General features: G+C 38.5%; 1 protein-coding gene across 1 annotated transcript in view; it reads right to left on the reverse strand.

Moving 5' to 3' along the window:
* The window catches only part of CenG1A (Centaurin gamma 1A), a 306,864-nt gene that overhangs the window by 39,632 nt on the left and 246,261 nt on the right, over positions 1 to 20,971 (reverse strand). The window contains exons 2-3 of the mRNA XM_069502350.1: positions 3,290 to 3,436; positions 2,374 to 2,459 (exon numbers count right to left, since the gene is read on the reverse strand). Coding sequence (XP_069358451.1) covers positions 2,374 to 2,459; positions 3,290 to 3,436 — 233 coding nt within the window. The remainder of the gene's footprint in view (positions 1 to 2,373; positions 2,460 to 3,289; positions 3,437 to 20,971) is intronic.

Here is a 20,971-nt window from a genome sequence, read left to right on the forward strand (position 1 = left end):
CGAAACGATTATTGAAGTGAAGCTGTGATAGATCAAGAGATGGTGGACATTAGATGTCTATTAACCTTATTAATGACTAGCTTATGCTCGCGAGTCGCGACTTCGTCCGCGTGGACTACATAAATTTTCAAAAATCCTTTCTTAGCGGATGCCTACTTCATAATAGCTATCTGCATGCTAAATTTCAGCCCGATTCGTCCAATAGTTTGAACTGTGCGTTCATAGATCAGTCAGTCAGTCAGTCACCATTTCATTTTATTTAGCTTACATTTTAGCTACATTTTATCACGTAAAAATCCATGGTTACCGCGGGGTTTTTAAACATATAATTATCCACTATAATATATTATTGCTATGACTTTTAATAAAACGTTTTGAAATTTGAAATTAATAAATTCTCTTAGCTAAAATCTATTACTTGCTCTCAATCTATACTCGTTCGTAGGTAAATACCTACTTACGGTAAAGGAAAATTTTCTTCAAGAGAGGAAAACAACAAACAATTTCTTTGTCAAACAGCTACAAAGAAGGTATTCTTTTGTACAAAGTTATGATAATCTACACTTCTAAACTAATAAATATTATAAAGATTATTATAAAGAGGTAAAGTTTCTAGTAGGTGTGTACAGTACGCGGCAGAAAATAATGTGCATCGACCTTTAGAAGGAGACAGCGGATTTGTAGAAAAGTTACAGAGGTGCGTGCCCGGGATCGGACCCCCGACCTCCTGAATAGGCAACGGACGTCTTATCCACTAGGCTATCACAGCAATCCAATTTATTTAGTATCTTTTTAGTAGTACCTACTTAGTAGTAGTTTTAGTATCTACTTGTTATCAAAGGAAATTGTTCAAACATTTTACAAAACAAAACTTTAGCCCGACTGACCTACTATAGAAATGTCTGTTTCCATTGTTTTAGAAACACAAGACTTTTGATCTGGTGTTTCTTGTCCATACTTATTAAATGACAGATTTAGGCAGATTGAAAAGTTATGCAGCCTTGAGTAGTTTCCAATGTGCCACACAATTCAAATTCAAGGTTTATCATAGGAACTTTAAAAATATTACTATAGCAGCTGATGCTCGCGACTTCATCCGCGTAGACTACACAAATTTCAAACTCTTATTTTATCCCTTTAGGGGTTGAATTTTCAAAAATCCTTTCTTAGCGGATGTCTACGTCACGTCCGTCGTGGTTTGAGCTGTGCATTGATAGATCAGTCAGTCACTTCAGTCAGTCAGTCAATCAGTCAGTCACTTTTCCTTTTATATATTTATAAAATAGTGACAGTCATCAAAACTTACCCTTTATAAGTAGAGCGAATCGATAATAGCATCCTAGGAGATGTTGTGTGTCCCATTGTTACAGTACGTCACGTTGCCAGAAGGAATCGTAGAAAAGATTTCTCCTGGTAACGTGACGTACCGTAACAATGGAAACATCTCCCAGGATGCTCTTATCGATTCGCGCTATATACATAGAGGGTAGTGCTATGTTTCATATTACTTACTTTTATGTATTTACTCAGCAGTCAACCACAAAACTGATATTTTATGATCACAGTTTACAATCTAGCATCCACAGCCCTTAGCTTAGCCTTTTATGGCGTGTACTTTTATACTCGTAAAGCGAAATGTCGTTTTTTTGTTGTGGCATTATATTTAGCTTTTATTGCTGGGATTCAGAGTTCTTAAATCTTCAATATAAGTTGGTAACAGATCTCTTGATGAAAAATATATTATAGGTATTACTAGTGGCGGTAATCACTTAACATCTAGATTCTAGATGACCTACCTGCTCGTTTGCTCAGTTTTATTATCGCCAGAGGCGGATTAAATGTCGAGAGCGCCCTAGGCAAGCATAGGCTCCCTCTAACAGCCATATTAAAAAAATTACTAACTAATTTCAAAAGAACGAGGAATCGTCTCATTGCATAGACATATTCATCCATATATGTGTGGATATGGATCAGTAATCCATATTCCATATTTATAAATGCGAAAGTGTGTCTGTTTGTCTGTGTGTGTGTCTGTCTCTCTGCTTGTATGCTAGCTTTTCACGGCCCAAAAGTATAACCAATTTTAATAAAATTTGATAACGAGTTAGCTTATATCCCGGGGAAGGACATGGGCTACTTTTTATCCCGGAAAATTAAAGATTAACGGGATTTTTACCTAAATCCACGCGGACAAAGTCGCGGGCATCACCTAGAAAAAATTTTTTATAAATAAAATGAATGCTCCTTCAACTCGAGGTAAGTGCCATCCTAAAGTGATCCGGTTTCAGTATCTACCTCTGTGCCTCTGACCCGTACGTAAGGCGACGCCAATAAATAGGCATATATTTGAAGGCAACCAATTAGCTCACTGACCTGCATCTCTGGTGACCCGCCCTCGTCCCGGATCAGCAGCAGGTAGCTGTGGCCGTCGATTATCACCTCCTTCTTGAATCTGCCGCCTGCCAACATGGAAATTAATAAACACACCAAATGTTAATCCTAGACAAGTGTTCCTCTTACCTACCAGCTCGATACAAAAGTTGTTTGATTCATTTTGGCCTACTTATTATTATATTATATTCTTCTCGGTAGGAACGGCATTCCGAACCAATGGTAAATTAAACTAGTTAACGATTCAAAAGCACTTGTAAAAGTTTACTTGAATAAAAAAATATTTTCTATTTCATCTATTAAAAAATACTAACTTTGATGGAAAATTTGAAAGATATTCTAATAATTTAATGTTCTATGATTAACAACATATTACAACTCTTTTCCCAGAAGTTCAAAGCTCATTACCTACCTACATTAAATAGTAAGTAACTACTAACTACATACCTACCTAGTCCCCACTCCCCACAATATAGCTATGTGCAGCAGTGGACGTCTATCGGTTGATGATGATGAGCAAAATTGCTACCTATTAAATATCGGTTGATGACGATGATGATGAAAATTACTATTATATATTGTAGTTATGTATATACAAAAAAAACCTTTATGAATAGCATTATGTACAGAAAAGCTTTTAACACTAGTAACGCCACCTATATAGAAACCCCTAAAACAATATTAGCTCCATCTACAATCAGCGTAATACACTACGTTGTTGTCCGCATCATAGTTGTAATAAATTCGACTAGATGGCGCTAATGTTAAATTTTTCTACTCAATCATAGATGGCGCTAATTAGACTTTTACAGCTACTCGTCACTAGATGGCAGCTGCTTACTTCAAGACTAACATCTTTTATTTGTCGTATATTAATAAAAGTACTTAATAAACGAACCTTCTGGACTTTCTTCTTGCATGTATGCCCCAGTTAGGTATCTGTGCACTAAAGCTGATTTGCCACTGTCCGGGGAGCCTAGGACACCCACCCGCAACTCCGTTACACCCCGTGACGCTGTCCATTCTTGACTGTTGACGAAAGAATCTGAAAAGACGAGAAAAAATCATTTAGACATTTAGAAATTATGGTGGAATAAAGCAACTCACAAACAAACACCTTGAAAACATAGCACTCCCTTTTTTGGGCAGTCCTATAAAAATGCTGAGAATTTGCTAAATGAAAGAAGTCATTAACCTATATTTAGAACATAAACCCAATAAAAGTAACACGTGTTAATTCTGATCACTGATCTAAATTCCCGCACTAAATTAAGTTTACAGCCTACAACCCACCAATAAATCACGAGGTCCGAAAGACCCCAACCGCCATGGGGCCAGGAATTATAAATTCATACACGAAAATAGCCCGCCCATTAGTGTTTTCGATGGGGTTTTTACGACGTCGTAAATGTGTGAAATGAGTGTTAAGAACTTAAGAGCAGATAGGGTCTGAAGTGCCCAGTCATGTCACGATTCTGATGGGACGGGTTCTTTCTTTGTACCTACCTACCCTTTATTTATTACACGATTTACAAATAACAAGTCTCGAAAGTTTCTTTTGACTTTGCGATATTATATCAAACTTATAATAACTACGCTTATGATTATATAACTTATGCTCGCTACGTCGTCCGCGTGGACTACACAAATTTCTAACCCCTATTTTACCCCCTTAGGAGTTTAATCCTTCAAAAATCCTTGCTTAGCGGATGTCTGCGTCATAATAGCTGCATAATCTGCCAGCCCGATCCGTCCAGTAGTTTGAGCCGTGCGTTGATAGATCAGTCACTCAGGTTTTTGTATTGTTGTACTAGAGCGTACAGTGCGCGACAGGTAGAGATGGCAGTCGGGGAGGAAACGCCCCGCACACCCGCACAGCCCCGTGCTAACCTGGTGCGGGCGAGCGCGGGTGACGTGCGGTTGGGCGGGGTGTCCCCCCGCCTCATACCCCGATTGACATCTCGATTTTCGACCTGTCGCGTACTATACTTATGTCTTTATTCGTTTTATTTTTAAATCCATATCCATACTAATATTATAAATGCGAAAGTGTGTCTGTCTGTCTGTCTGTTTGTCTGTCTGTCTGTCTGTCTGTCTGTCTGCTAGCTTTTCACGGCTCAACCGTTCAACCGATTTTGACGAAATTTGGTACAGAGGTTGCTTGCAATCCGGGGAAGTACTAAGGCTACTTTTTATCCCGGAAATTTTTATAGTTCCCACAGAATTTTTAAAAACCTAAATCCACGCGTACGAAGTCGCGGGCATCAGCTAGTTTAAAATAAAATAAAATAAAATGAATTTTATTCTTCGTCTATCGTTCTCAATAATTCGTTTCCAACGGAACTTTGTTCATTCGCTCTATTCTTGTGGAAGAAAAAAGTTTTCTTTCTTTTCTACTTCGTGGTTCTTTCTTATACTGTTTCTTGTCTATTGAGCAAGCTCGGTCTTGTGATTTGTCGCAAGGTTTTTTCTCATGGTCGGAGGAATGTATAACAATCGCTAGTAAGTTTCGCTATTGTCCGACGAACGCGCTCGCTGATTCGTCTCGCTAAGCTAGCGCGCTAAGCCTCTAACGTAATCATTTGGCGTGGCCATGAAATAAGCTTCTATATAATATTATAATCTATAGAGAGAAGTTAGTATAGTGCTCTCTCTGTTACGTAATCCCATACAAATGACAGAGATGAAAAACTCAGTGGGCGTTAACCATTTTGAGTCACTAATAACGAAACTATGTTTTCGAATGTTTTTTGAAACATGTTTGCGATTGGTTGGGCACTCAAAATGGTTAACAGTTAACAACACCCCACTGAGTTTTTGTCTTTGTGATTTGTATGGGATTACGTAACAGAGAGAGTCCTATACTAACTTCTCTCCGTGGATAGAGTATAATGTTAAGAGCCACTTTACTGTGGCACAAAAAATCTTGTAAGAATTTTTATTTTTTGAATAAATCCTTATCGATCCCGTCACCGCTAGTTTCGTGGAAGCGTCTCTTATGAAGTGAGACAAATGACAGCTAGGTTCTAGCTCAAATCGCGTAATGCGCGCCACGCGTTACCGCTTTTTGCCGCACAATGGAAAGTAGAAACCTCACGAGCCTCTTCCTCCCCTGGAAACTTGAAATGACCGTCCTAATGACATCTTTGTACTAAACATAATTACCACACTTTTTGCCAATTTTCTCCTTCATTACACAACATCATATTCTCATCAACCCATCGGCAGCTCACTACTGAGAACGGGTCTACTCTCAGAATGAAAAGAGTTTGGCCATAGTCCAAGACGCTTGCCAAGTGCAGATTTGCACACAGTTTTGAGAATAGACTTAGAGCATTCTCAGGTATGCAAGTTTCCTCGTGATATTTTCCCTTCACCGTTAAAGCAAGTGATTTATTTTAATTGCTTAAAACCATTGATGTTGGAAGCCCAGTTCCGAAAAGTATCAGGTGCGTGCGCAGGCAACGAACATACATATATCACTTTCGTTACTGGCAGCAAGCAGTGCCGCAGTAGCTTAGTGGTTAGACTTTAGAGCGTCGGGCGCGATTCCAGAAGACGCGCGTTCGATTCCTGCCGATCCGCAATTTTTTTTTATTCAGATACAAGTTAGCCCTTGACTGCATTCTCACCTGATGGTAAGTGACGATGCAATCTAAGGTGGGAGCGGGCTAACCTGGAAGGAGTATGGCAGTTTTTATTAAACCCATACACATGGTTTCTACACGGCATCGTACCGGAACGCTAAATCGCTTGGCGGCACGGCTTTTCCGGTAGGGTGGTAACTAGCCACGGCCAAGGCCTCCCGCCAGACCAGACCAAAAATTTAGAAATTATAAAATTCCTAATCCCTGCCAGGAATCGAACCCGGGACCGCCCACTAATAAGACCACAGCGCTTACCACTGCGCCAGGGAGGTCGTCAAAATGATATATATGCAGGTATTTAAAATTATTTAGAAGTTTCCTTGAAGTGTAGATAAAACACTATAAAAAATATTGAATTCCCACGTCATCGCTCGTTTAGGAGTCGCAATGTTAGTGAGGCGCGAAATTACTCATTAGTGCATTTGCAGAGCATTTCGAGTGGAAGCAGAACACGCCTCTGCACTATATTCATATTATAATTATAATACATACTATAATAAGGCGCCATGTGAGAATGTGCATCGTATGAGTAGGTACCATAGAGCAGAAACAAAGAGGAGATGTTGTATTAAGATTTCCCTATGAAATATCGAGTGACATTTTGCGGGGTGAGGGGTTGTGGAACGCCGCCCACTTCTCAATTTTCCATCTGCGGGTTAGTAGCAAAACTACTCGCTTAGCGACCTAACATCGATATATTGATGTCACTACATAGTTCAGCTATCTCACACTAGATGTCAATAAGTGTAGAAATTACGTATAAAATTACTTACAAATGAAATGTGATACCATTCATAGCATCAGAACGTCTGTCTGAATAACTTTGACACGATAAAACACAACACTTCATCCTTTTGTTCTTAAAAACGCGAAAACACACCGATAATACGAGTCTCAATATATGTGAACCTGACGAACGCAGACAGCATACTAACTAAGGCCCCGCCCACAGTGATGACGTCAGGACCTAGTTGAAAATCACAGTGCACAGTTGCTTAGGCCAACTCCTCTTTGTTTCTGCTCTATGGTAGGTACCTATCAACATCATGATCAGCCCATTACATACAAAGCACGGGTCTCCTCTCAGGGTTAAATCAATGGAGCGCACTCTGACTTTGCTTAGACTTAAGATAACTCTCACATAAATTTGTCTCGTTTTAACTCAATCTTAAGTCTGAGCAAAGTCAAAGTGCGCTCTATAGATTACAGCCTTTTCACTTTTCAAAGAAATAGATAGTTTGAAATAAGAAATAGGACAAGAAATATTACACCAACCTTGCAATGACAATAATCGACCTTGTGTAAGTCTAACCTAAATCTATTCGCGATCTGTTCTCAATGCCGAAATCAAAGAGCGGGTAACCAATTTAATGCTCCATTGTTCTTTACTATTGACGAATTACAAGAATTACGATAAATCGATATACCTATTGCATTTCTTTTGTAATTTAGAACAAAGTGCCACAGCAGAAACAATAACGTATAATAGCAGTAAGTTAAAAAAGTCTTTTTTCTGTTTATTTTCTCAAATGCGGAATCAGTGGCCCTACCGCGGTTGTTTGACAGCTACAATGTCACGATCGCAATCATCTCTGATTGGTTAATGCTCGCTCACTGTTGGCCACAATGCATTGTTGCTCATTGTTGCAACAAGAATCGCACAAATTCAGCCAATCAGAACAATTGAGATTGTAATAATGATTGATGCAGGTTTTAGACAATCGCCCCGCTGTTTAACTATGTACAGTACTTCTTATTGGTTATTGTATGAAAAGCTTTTAATTTTGGCGTCACCGAATACGACATGATTTTCTTTTACTATTCAAATAAACATTTAGTAGGAAAATAGAACATTGATAGATTGAGCTCAGAAAAACTTTGTACATGTTATGTATTTTTTCTACACTGCAATTGGTAAGATTCAATTTATAGCCCGTTTACAAACCACTTAAGAGTCCATATTTTCTGCACTCGAGTCTTTCATATCACTTACACATTTATTTTCATATAAAAGGATATCCCCTTCAGACGAACAGCAAACATTATTCGCAAAGATTGTAATCGTACACTAAAAGCGTTCCTTTTAACGGAGTGCACAGTGTAACATTATCCGGTGTGACTACTAGGCGCCTCTGAGATCCTGTTACGTAACTAACCTTATAGTATAATCAATTACTGGGATTACTGGTTTACCTACTACTACTTTAACATTCGAAAGTGGTTACTATACTACATAGATACACAAGTTTCTAAGGCTGGGATTTAGTAGCCCTTCCGTTTACCAATTTCGCTGTTTGTTACAAAAACAGCTTGCATTCTAGAGACGGAGATAAGATAACTTTTTATCCTAGTAAATCAAAGAGTTGCCACGGGATTAATAAAGACTAAATCCACGCGGACGAAGTCGCAGGCATCACGTTATTGGTACCTATAAAAATCAATCATAGAACACCAGAAAAAGTCATCTCAAATAAGAAATTAAATAATTTCAACTCGGTTTATTTCTCAATTTTTTGTGCGTGGGCGACATACATTTACAAAAGTTGGACAACCGAATCATCATTGAATGAAGACAAAAAGGTTTCTAAAGAGACAAATAATGCCGTTCGTGGACATAAATCTGACGCAACCTTTCCGTTGGATCACAGCCGTGAGACATCAATGGTTACCGAAAATAGAGCGCGGAATACATCTGCCTCCTATTTTGTAGGAAATAGTCTACTTTAAGATCGGACAATGGACATAAATATTCTACACAATAAGGTCATCTTTGAGTACGAGAATAGTTTTGTTTTCATTGTGTAATTTTGTCGTATTTTGTAGTGACCTTTATGAATCTCAAACTTCAAAGAGAAGTGGACGGATGTTTTGTGGAGGTCAAATAATTATTGTTATAGTTACAATTTGTTTTATGTTACGTACCTACTTGAATTTTTCTTCAGTTTGAATAAATTGAATATTTCAAGAAAAACATCATTTTATTCCGCTCTAAAAGATTAAACTAGATCAGATAATGCTCGATATTTGATCCGCGTCGATTTAGGATTTTCAAAAATCCCGTAAGAACTCTTTCCAGGATAAAAGTAGCCTACGTCATCTCTCCACGTCTTAAACTATGTCCATCTCCAATGTGTATACTACCTCTGTCCCAAATTTCATCTAAATCGGTTAAATCGACCACCCGCCGTGGATTACCAATACTTATGAAAAGTTAAAAGATCTTTCCCGTCTCTCCGTTCGAGCAAAACAAAAAAGGAAATATGTATTAGCGGATCAAATAGGCCCGGAATAGAGCCTTTACCAAGCCTGACTAGCGTAAGGACCCTCGTAAGGTGAAGGTAAGAAAAAAGAGATTTGTAAGACAGCATTAGGCGATTCCATCATGCAAAGCTGGCACCCGAAAAATCGGCATCTTATTCCCTGAATATAAACGCATCATTTGAAAGCAAATAATATTGATCGCACATTAGACAAAAGATTCTAACTCAAGTCTCTTCCATTTATTGTTTGGAAGCGGGTGTCGCATTCGATGCGTGACATGAAATGTGATGTGGAAGTGCCGTTTAAGCTAGATAAATTTATAAATGTTTTAATTCTAAAGGTAAAGCCATCAACTGTATACCTAATATAAAAAATCTTATTTTTCTCATACTTCGTCAGCGTGTCCCCATTATTCATGCAAATGTTTTTAACATTACGCACCACACGCAACGTATTGGTTATTACTGAAAACACGAATAGCTGCATTGATGTGTACTGAAAATCCAAAAAAACACTCGTAGAAGAGTAAAATGTGGCAGTTACTGATGACGTTTTCTTGATTTTTTGGGGTGCTCGATGACGTCAGTGCGGCACATTAACACCGGAATGCATAGTCAAGATAGAGGCTTCTTTAGAGGACGATTCAGACGACATTGTGTCATACACAACCCTAATGCATTGCATAAAGGTTGAATAATGACACAAATGTCTTTGGAATCGTCCTCTAAAGAATCGCCTATCTTGACCATGAATTCCAGTGTAATTTAGCGAGTACGGTGAATTTTACGATAACGTGCTGATTAGTATGCGACCAGTTTTATTCCTCTCTGAATATAAACGCGTAGATTGACCTCCGAAGCCTCATAACACCGGATTGGGGTGCGGATCGGAAGGGGCATAAGGGGTAATGGGGCAGATTCGCGCCAGCCGATATCCTTCCGGCCAGAAAGGGTTACGGAGATGGAAAATATTTGTGCTACTTTCGTTTGCTTTTTATTGCCTTACTGATAAAATTAGGCTGTAAGAATGTATGATAGATTTTCCGTGTAGAATATTTAGTTTAACTCTAGTAAGCATAAATTACGTTAATTTTGGCTGCATTTTCAATTGCTGTACTTCCCCTGCTGCTTTCCCTATAATTTGATATCAATATTGTAATTAGTGAATAGGTATATCAAATTAATATTAGAATATTCTTTATTAGGTACTAGCTGATGCCCGCGACTTCGTACGCGTGGATTTAGGGGTTTAAAAATCCCGTGGGAACTCTTTGATTTTCTGGGATAAAAAGTAGCCTATGTCCCTTTTCAGGTCTTAAACTATGCCCAAGCAAAAAATCACGCCGATCCGTTGCGACGTGATTGAAGGACAAACCAACAAACTAACAAACAAACACACATTTTTAACTTTCACATTTATAATAGGGGTGATATGGATACTGTTTAATTTTAGACTATTTTTTATTTTATATATAATTTACTCTTTTATATTAGGCCCAAAAAGTACTCTGCCTAAACTGTTACAAAGCAACCTCGCCTACCTTTTTCTGGAAAATTCTGGTTATTTTCGGACTGAACCCAACGTTAATCATCATGATAATAATATTAATATTATTATCCTTTTATATACCACCATATAATTATGTTATAAGCAAACTTTGTAATCAAACGCATCAAAGTATCCACATTATCATTACTTACATACTTAGTTGTGTTTGTTTATTAATAACATTTCTCCGTGTGTGTCGCAACTCGCAGTGAATACGTGACTAGCGGGAATCACTTCTTGGCATAACTAGAACATTTCAATACGGTACTTGACAACTAGTCAAATCAGTAATTTTTTATCAAACGTCAAAACGCGCGCTTAGTATGCGAATTTCTATGAAATGCCGGCATGTGACGTCACAATCATTTGACGTGCTTTTTTTAGTTTAATCGATAATTTAAAATGGTTGTCACACATGAAACTAACAAAGGACCTGGAATTTACGTATTTTGGAAGACGCTCTATTTAATAATCACTGAGAAATAATTTATTTTTGACATAGTCAAATACCGTATTAAGTAGGTATGTGCTAATTATGTCAGAATGGTGTACCAGTCTGCTTGGAACTTATGTACTTGGAAGATTATTTTATCCTCATCACGATCAAACCATCGCCGGCCCACTACGGAGCACGGGTCTCCTCTCAGAATGAGTCGCTCCCGGGCACGCACCTCCAACTTTTCGGAGTTATGTGCTTTTTAAACAATTTTTTTTTAAAGATTATTAGCCATGTTAAATTACTAATATTCCCCTTTCTCCTCCAACTAAGCGTAAAGCTTGTGCTAGGAGTAGGTACGACAATAGTGCAACGGGCGGGGTTTGAACCGTCGACCTTTCGGTTTTCAGTCTACTCCTTTACCCGTTGAGCTATCGACTATTAGTTGCTTTAATAACACTTACTTTAACGTTAAAGGAAAACATCGTTATTTCTAGCGACTGTCCGCAGCTGCGGTCCCGTGGAATTTCGAAATTTCTGGCCTTAGAATCTTTTTGCAAAATTTCAGCTTTCTAGGCAAGGGTTAAAAAGGGCAAAGGCTGTGGGTATCTGCATAATCCATATCCAGTATAGACATTTTCCTGAATCAGTAATGAACTAAATAAATTTAAATATAGATAATAAAGCTCCATTGCGGTGTGATGTGATTGAAGGAATGGACAAGCAACTAAGGAAAGGACATTCTATTAATCTACGTAAGTTATAGGTTCATGAATAAGTAAAAAGTTTTCATTGTTTGATTTAAGTTTGAAGTTCGAACTGTTTGCAAACCTAGGATGGTTATTCTAGTGCATAAGTTAAACACTAGGGCCAAACTAGGTTGGTTAGCTTGTGCATCAATTAAATCGCCAAGATAATTAAGTTTCAGAGGTGCTCAGTAAGTCTGCATACTTCAAATTAAAGTCCTCCACTCTGTAATCTCAGTGATGTACGCCCTAATTACTTGTAATAAGTTCGTCTTAAGTTAGGACGAAGTTAAACTTGAGTTTTCTCACCGGAGCAGAGGGGAAATTTGTTTGACTTTGTGTAATAGAAGAACGACGGTTAAGTTACTTTAGTGAATAGAACATTTAGGTATATAAAAGGTACTTATATATACAAAATCTAAATATATAATTAAAGGAGAATGTGACATAAGCTAGTTTTAAATACATGATATCAAAAATTGCGGACCGGCGGGAAGCGAACTATAAATATATATAAATTTTATCTGTATATTATGTATTAAAAAAGGCTAAATAGAAATTCTATATTATCGTATTTCACCTTAGATTATATCATTAATAACCATGAGACTGGTAGATCATAATATTATCGTCCTTAAATGACCGCCAGCCGTCGATAATAAAAAGATTAACTATCGAGCGTTAAAAAAGTAGCAGTCCAGTCTCCAGGGGGCAGAAGATTGCATTAGCATATTAATTGTCCTTTAATAAACCCTGCGCTAACCCTAGTACACTTCTAATTTCACGGTCGACGGCGCCTTGTAATCGTAGTCAACGATTACCTTAAGGCGCCCACAATAGCCGCAAAAGCCGTAACAGCCGCAAAAGTTCAGGTACATGCAAAGCTATTTTGAATACTTACTAAAAATGCGTGTAATATCAGCAGTAAAAGTCGGTCGCTCCGAGTGCATCGAAGAAATGCTGATGACGTCCGCAGAGATTGTCGTTAACGTGACCTCAGTTACACGCTTCTATGGAGTGCCTGATGCTACTGACCTTAAAAGTAGCCCAATACACCCAGAACATCCTGGGACACTTCTAATTTCACGACGCCTTAACGTGACCGTTGTCAGAGATGACCAACAAGAGATGGGCCAATAGCCGCAAAAGTTCAAGAGAACACATTTTCTAATACTGAAAATGCATGTGCAGCAAAATTCGGTCGCATTGGGGGCATAGAAGAAAAGATCATAACGTCCGCAGAGATCAGCAATGATGTGACATCAGCGCACGCATTTTTATTGCGCGCACGGTATTCGACACGATTAAAACTTTATTTATTTTCAGTAAGTACTACAATTGCGCCTCTTGCGCCTTTCTACAGCTCTTACGGCCGTGTGCGATCACCTTTATGGCAGTTTTTTATTCCAACCCTTTCTGAACGTTCCAGAAAATGTACGAGTAAATATTTCGCGTGAAATTGCTTCGCGATTCGCAATTTCATCGATAAATAGTTTCTGAACTGTGAAATCTGAAAGTAGTGGAGTAGACGTGAGCAAAAACGTATTTTCTGCTATCCTACAGGATGTTTCAAAATCTGTCTCATGCGTTTTTATTTTATGTCAGGCATGAATTCGGTAGGTGTTGAAAATATGTTCAAGGTTGGTCTTGAAATGCTGTTTATCAGATACTTAGATACGAGACATAACCGAGTTTTTTTTTTGTAAGAAATAAGAATACATATTACTTGAGATACCTACTTTTCTCTTGATAAAGGAAAGTTAAATAGAGTAGTTAAAGTTAGATAATTATTTTGTTTCACGTATATTATCTGATAAATTAGATGACAAATAAGATTCTGTTTTCCTAATGGTTATTCCTAAAGATAGGGAAAAGAAAAAAATTTTTTTTATTGCAGTTTGTTTTCTTTCTTACGAAGTTTGTTTAGGGCTTCATCTCTGTTTAAGCTTTACTTTATTAAGTTGACGAATTTAATTATAATGAAACATTAATTTGGTATGTCTTATCGAAAACTTTTTGACTTTATATCTCTACAAAATTTTCACGAATCTAACATTAACATTTCTAGCTAGATTAAAGGGACAAGTGCTAATTCTAGTTATTTATGCCAGCAAATGAATAATATGGGCAATTAAATCATAAATGGGCGGGCGCGTCGCAACGCGGGCGGGCCCACTGGTGAGTTATGACTGAGAGTGGGCAAACAGACAATATGGTTCTAACTTAATTAGAATGTATGGTGATATGAGTGCATTGTCGTCGAGTGTAAGGTTTTGTATGGGTTATATTGTTGTTTTATGGGAATTTTTAATATAATGGAGAGAAAAGTAAAGAATGAGTGGTAAATTAAAACTACCCGACTATTCGAAAGGGCTTGTAAAAAGTCTACTTGAATAAAAACATATTCTATTCTAATCATCCAGCAATTAATCATTTGTTTTGAATAGAATGCTAGTGCTTCCTTTTATTTTTGGTTTATGTTGGTTTTTTGGACGACGACTTCTTTAGCGAAACATTTATTATTTATTTATTCAGATCCAAGTTAGCCCTTGACTGCAATCTCACCTGGTTGTAAGTGATGATGCAGTCTAGGAAGCGGGCTAACCTGGAAGGGGTATGGCAGTTATTATTAAATACCCGTTTGGTTTCTACACGGCATCGTACCGGAACGCTAAATCACTTGACAGCTCGGATTTTCCGGTAGGGTGGTAACTAGCTCCGGCCGAAGCCTCCCACCAGACCTGACCAGAAATTTAGAAAGTATATAATTTCTAACCCCTGCCAGGAATCGAACCCGGGACTTCCCACTAATAAGACTAGGTACTTTGTCACGACTCACGATACCCCTTTCATCGAATAAGGAGCACATAGTACAAAGAACCCATAGACGTTGGGGTTCCCAGGTAATTCAGTGACGACGCCACACCAGAAAGCGCAGCATTGGGAGACCCTCAGTAGTTATCTCGAGCTAGTCATTAGGAGCCGCTTCAGCAAAAGATAGTCTTCTTCGAAGATCCTTGGCTATGTCTCGCAGTGAACGTCTGTTATTTGAGACTACGACAGCGATGAAAAGATCAAAAAGGTGATCTATAAGTTTGATTTGTTTGCTTGTTAGTTATTACTTCTTAGGTCTACTTAGGAAACAGGAGTATCGTTCTAAACGTGGTTCTAAACATGCTAAGCATGTTTATGATTTCTCTTTAAAAAGGTTTTAGTTATGACTCGTGGCTTAAAACCAATACAATCTAGTCACGCACCAAATCATATAATATTATTGCTTTATTCTTGTAACTAGCTGCCACCACTTTGCTCGGATGAAATGTCAGAAAATGTTTTCTTACTGGTCCGCGTTATAGATAAAACCTACATGCAAAAGCTCATGTTGAGGGTCAGTCAGTTTCACATTTTATATTCAGTAAAATATAAAATAAAAGTACTGAGACCTTTAAAATCCGAAGACACAAAAAAAAAACAATTTTGCAAACCACTTGAAAAGCATCTCAAGAGCAGTAATTTAATTAAAACGAACAATATGCTGTCAGATACAAGATGTAACTTACATCTGCCCTAATATACCTGTACCCAGTCTGAACATCTGCCATCTCAGAGTGCCCTTTGTGCGACGATCCCTTTGCCTCGCGAAAAGATTATGCAATCTTTGTGTACCGGGCCCTAATCTAGATTAGTGAGGGACAAGAAAATCAAGATGTTTGTAATTGATAAATTAGGAATTTGAATTTTTAACTAATTTAGTTTCTTGTACTGCAATATTGCGCATCGGGTTTGCTGTTTTCTGTTTGTATCCGTGTATAATTATTTAAAAGTAAAATAATGCGGTTTTTACTGAACCTTTTTAGCGAAAGTTTGTTTGGGTGCAGTCCCCGGGGAGTAGAATGAGAAAATACTCATCAAGATAGCTACTTCTTCATATTGACTGACTGGACTGGACTAGACTGAACCTTCTTCATATTGACTGATTTGACTGAAATGGACTAGACTGGACCGATCTGGACATAAAAAAAAAAATTATACTTCTAACAAGAACGGAAAAATGCAAAGAATCTTTACTGTCAAATTATTTCCTTTTAGCGCTTGCCAGTTATATATTTATGTTATGAGAGTAATACAAATTATTATCTGAGTTCCAATAATCTATTTACAATATCAAATATAAAATCAAAGAGGTCATTGAACTTTCATTGTTTTTTTCTTCTTTCCGAGATAAGGGTATAGCCTACAGAATTATCTAATCTTAATCCTAGGTTTATATCAGGTAAGTGTACAATATCCGTAAACATCGTAAAGTTTAGTGGTCCTTTGTTTTGACTGCTAGTGACCTATTTTTGCCTACTTTCGACAGCAAAAGAACCCTCCTTTTACAACGGATCATAAAAATTAATGTTTGACTCGATCGATCTTAAATGTGATTCTCAACTTTTATGATACTCGTAGCTAGTACCTATTGAAAAGTAAAAAATTGAGCAAATTAAATTCAAGTAAAATGCGAAAATTCCATTTTCATTTTTATATTTCTTAATTAATGAAGTACTGCGATGCACCTTTTTCACAATTTTTAAAAGATAACTGATTTATTGTAATATTTCTTTGCATGAACACCTTTTTGAAACTAATTCTATCGATAACACATTACGTATGTACATCACTAATAATCTCTCTTTCAAAATCCCCGCCCCCTTATGCAAGTTTGTTCATAATTACATGTTTTCCGATACGTGAATTTCTCGGTCTGCCGGATCATTATTAAGTCATTTATCGTCGGTTACCATGGTGACGCCCACGTTTTTTTTCTCCAAGCAAACGGGGTGATTTCGCACGCTCTTAATAATGATATGTTTTGATGTTTTCTTTTATTTATTGTTTTGTTGAAAGAAGAATGATTTTAGAACAGCCTGTATACGTCTTGTATTGAAAGGAAGCTTTTGTGTTGATAATTTTTAGATCGCGTTATGTTCTTTATTGGTTTTTAATTTAGACGGATGACGTCTGTGACCGTTTTGATAATAATGTAATACAAATCAGGTCTGTGAAGTTTTCTGAATTTATTTAGAGAAGAATAATATAACATGGTCTGCTGCATTAAGCAAGCATACCTACGGTTTATTCAGTCTAAACAAAAGTAAAAAACGAAAAATTTTGTATTGACTTTGATTCCATATTGTAATTGGTTTGTGACGACTGACGATTGATTTGACATTGCTACGTACATATATCTATCTTGTCGATCTACGGTCGCTGACGAATACGTCGAAGTCTGATAGCTATAGGTACGTGCAAACCTGGGAGGGGGGGGGGGGGGGGGGGGGGGGGGTAAACACGGAAGTTGTGATTATTACGTCATTGCTACAATCTCAATTGTTGAAATAGGCTTATTTCAAGGTACAGTACACGGCAGAAAGTAATGTACATCGACCTTTAGAAAGAGATAGCAGATTTGTAGAGCATTGACTCTGTTGTCGAGACCGACAAAACGTCATATAGGCGTGAGTGACAGAGACAACGCTCTACAAAGCCAAAATGTCATTCTAAAGGCCGATGTACATTACTTTCTGCCGCGTACTGTACTCGTATAGGTACTTGTTACAACGTTTGTTGTTGACGTCACTAAAATGGTGGCCACGCGCATTAGCAATATGCGGGACTTACTTAAAAATCTGCCAATTTTAAGATTTAAAAAAAGGAAGTCGGAAATAATGCCACACAATAATGAGACTTAAAAGCAAAATGGAAAAGCATTTTCAGCAATTTAGCCGCAAATGGTAAAACACTTAAACCATAGTAGGTACATTGCGCAACGTTAGAATACCTAGGGTGAGATCTATAGAGCGCACTCTGACTTTGCTTAGACTTAAGACAGAGTTAAAACGAGACAGAGCTATATCTCTCGCATAAATCTGTCTCGTTTTAACTCAATCTTAAGTCTGAGCAAAGTCAAAGTGTACTCTATAGATCTCCAGCCTTAGAGTACCTAGGCACGTTCATAAATGTCACATGTCTAGTTAAGGTAGTGTATAGTTAAGTTAGCATCTGCCGGTTAAAGGTCAACCGTCGCTAACGACGCTAACCGTCGGTTTAAGTTTAGCGGTTCCGGTAGCAATTGATTTTTTTATTTATTCAGATACAAGTTAGCCCTTGACTGCAATCTCACCTGGTGGTAAGTGATGATGCAGTCTAAGATGATAGCGGGCTAACCTGGAAGTAACGTAAGTGATTACAAGATTGCGCGAAGCATACTAGGTTATGTTTTCAAAGTCAGATTGCATCCTCAGCCTAGGCTCAATCCAGTGCTAAAGCAAAGTTATAAGTATAGATTGTTACGGATATCCTCACGTACAGTAGGTACGCGGCAGAAAGTGATGTACATCGGCCTTTAGAATGACATTTCGGCTTTGTAGAGCGTTGTCTCTGTCACTCATATCCATATGACTCTTTGTCGGTCTCAACGACCGAGACAGTGCTCTACAAATCTGCTGTCTCTTTCTAAAGATCGATGTTCATCACTTTTTGCCGCGTACTGTACAGGATTGAAGATTGCACCGCGCTACACCGTGGCCCTACCGCGGTTGTTTGACAGCTACAATGTCACGATCGCAATCATCTCTGATTGGTTAATGCTCGCTCACTATTGGCTACAATGCATTGTTGCAACAAGAATTGCACAAATTCAGCCAACCAGAGTCCAGAACAATTGAGATTGTAATAATGATTGATGCAGGTTTTAGACAATCGCCCTACAGGTGTGGGCGAGCACCGCTGACGTGCGGGTGTGCGGGGCGTCCCCCGCCTCATACCCCGATTGCCATCTCAACCTGTCGCGTACTATACCTACTGAATGGTCACAAGTCACAACTCAGAGCCTCAATAGCTCAACGGGTAAAGGAGTGGACTGAAAACCGAATGGTCGACGGTTCAAACCCCGCCCGTTGCACTATTGTCGTACCTACTCCTAGCACAAGCTTGACGCTTAGTTGGAGAGGAAAGGGGAATATTAGTCATTTAACATGGCTAATATTCTTTAAAAAAAAAAAAAAAAAAAGAGCACGTGTGACCGTGCGAGATCATGCGAGCGCGTCGGCGATCACAAAGTTAACATTTAACAAACGGCGATATCCGTTTCCGGCGAATCCATCACACGCGCGCCGCCACGTGCGCTGCGCGGGCGCTGCACCGCCTGACACGTGAGATCCTATTGTTAAGGATTTTTACACGGTGGATGACGCAAACGGCTGAGGGCTTAGGCAGCCACTCTGGTCAAGTGCGGATTAGCAGACACATACACCTTTGAAAACATTATGGAGAACTCTCAGGCATCCAGGTTACCACTTACCTCATGATGTTTTTCTTCATCGCTAAGCAAACGATATTTTACAGCTTAAAACGTACAAAGCTCCGAAAAGTTACAGATCGAATCCCCGATCCAAATAGTTTAATGTCAAAGTCAAAGTCAAATGATTTATTCAAAATAGGTAATAAATAACTCTTTTTGATGACTCTTTTGTCAGATGTTGGATTTCTAAGATATAGTGGTGATAATTATTACGCAAACTTAAAACTAAAGCTAGCTAAAAAACATTAGATCATACCTGATTACTCAAGTGCAGTAAAGAAAAACAACGAACAAACTGGACTTACCTATAATAACTCATATTATCTGGCACGATACCAGTAACCAGAGTAAAGTTGCACTAGATTCGGTACGGTACGGTACGAATAGGTACATAACAAGTAACGTAGCCTATTGAAAATTGAAATTGCTACCTACACCGTTATTGAAAAAAAATCCTATCACGAAAGAGGCGTTCCAATTTCAAAATTCAGAGGCTGGCTGGAAAATATAGCGTGATTTTAAAAATGGAACGCTCGCTGGCCAATTGAAAAGCCTAGAAGCAGAGGTCGCTGTCGACGAGACGTGACCCAGATCGTCTTTTAAGAGATTCCAATCTTGGAGATTTCTAGAAATGGAACGGAAACAGTATATATACACTATCGGCATGCTTACAAGAAACTAGTCAACTTAAAGATCTCAACGCACTAGAGCTACGCTGGGCGATGCGGCGCGGCAAATTTAATTCATATGATTTTGTATGGCGCAAAGCACACTTGAGCAACGCAGCTCGACGCGGCGTGGCGCGGCAAATATAGTTTAAATGAGTTTGTATGAAGCAAGGCGCTGCCGCGTCGCACAGCACAGCGCAAATGCGTTTGGACCTTTAGTCGTGTGTCTAACCATAGATCTTTTTTTCGCGAGGAAAATCAATCTGTATACCACTGGCCACGAAGGAGCACAGTGGTGATGTCGGACTCCTAGTTCCTACCGACAAAAAACCTCACGAAGTTCCATCCCACCGCTGCTGACGGCGGAGCACAAGGGACCGATAACTCCTGGTTACTCCAGCAGCTGGTGTCCGCAAAGCAGACCCACCACCTGGGACACTAGTCACTACGTGTCAAGGGCTCACTTGTATCGGAATAAAAAAAACATTATTTTTATGTCCTTATCACATGAAAATAATAATATGAGAAAGTGTGTCTGCCTGTCTGCTTGTCTGTCAGTGTGTCTGTCTGCTAGCTTTTCACGGCCATTGGGCCGTCAAACCATTGGGTTTAACCGATTTTGATGAAATTTGTTACCGAGTAAGCTTACATCCCGGGGGAGGAGCTACTTTATATCCCGGAAAATCAAAGAGTTCCCACGGGATTTTTAAGAATCTGAATCCATGCGAACGATTTGTTTTCCCGTGGGAACTCTTTGATTTTCCGGGATGAAAAGTAGCCTATGTCACTCTCCAGGTCTTTAACTATACCCATGCAAAAAATCACGTCAATCGGTTGCTCCGTTGCGACGTGATTGAAGGACAAACCAACAAACGAACACACTTTCGCATTTATAATAATATGGTTACTGATGTACTCTGCATGAATAC

The sequence above is a fragment of the Maniola hyperantus genome, chromosome 12, assembly GCF_902806685.2.
Source record: "Maniola hyperantus chromosome 12, iAphHyp1.2, whole genome shotgun sequence".
NCBI lineage: Eukaryota > Metazoa > Arthropoda > Insecta > Lepidoptera > Nymphalidae > Maniola > Maniola hyperantus.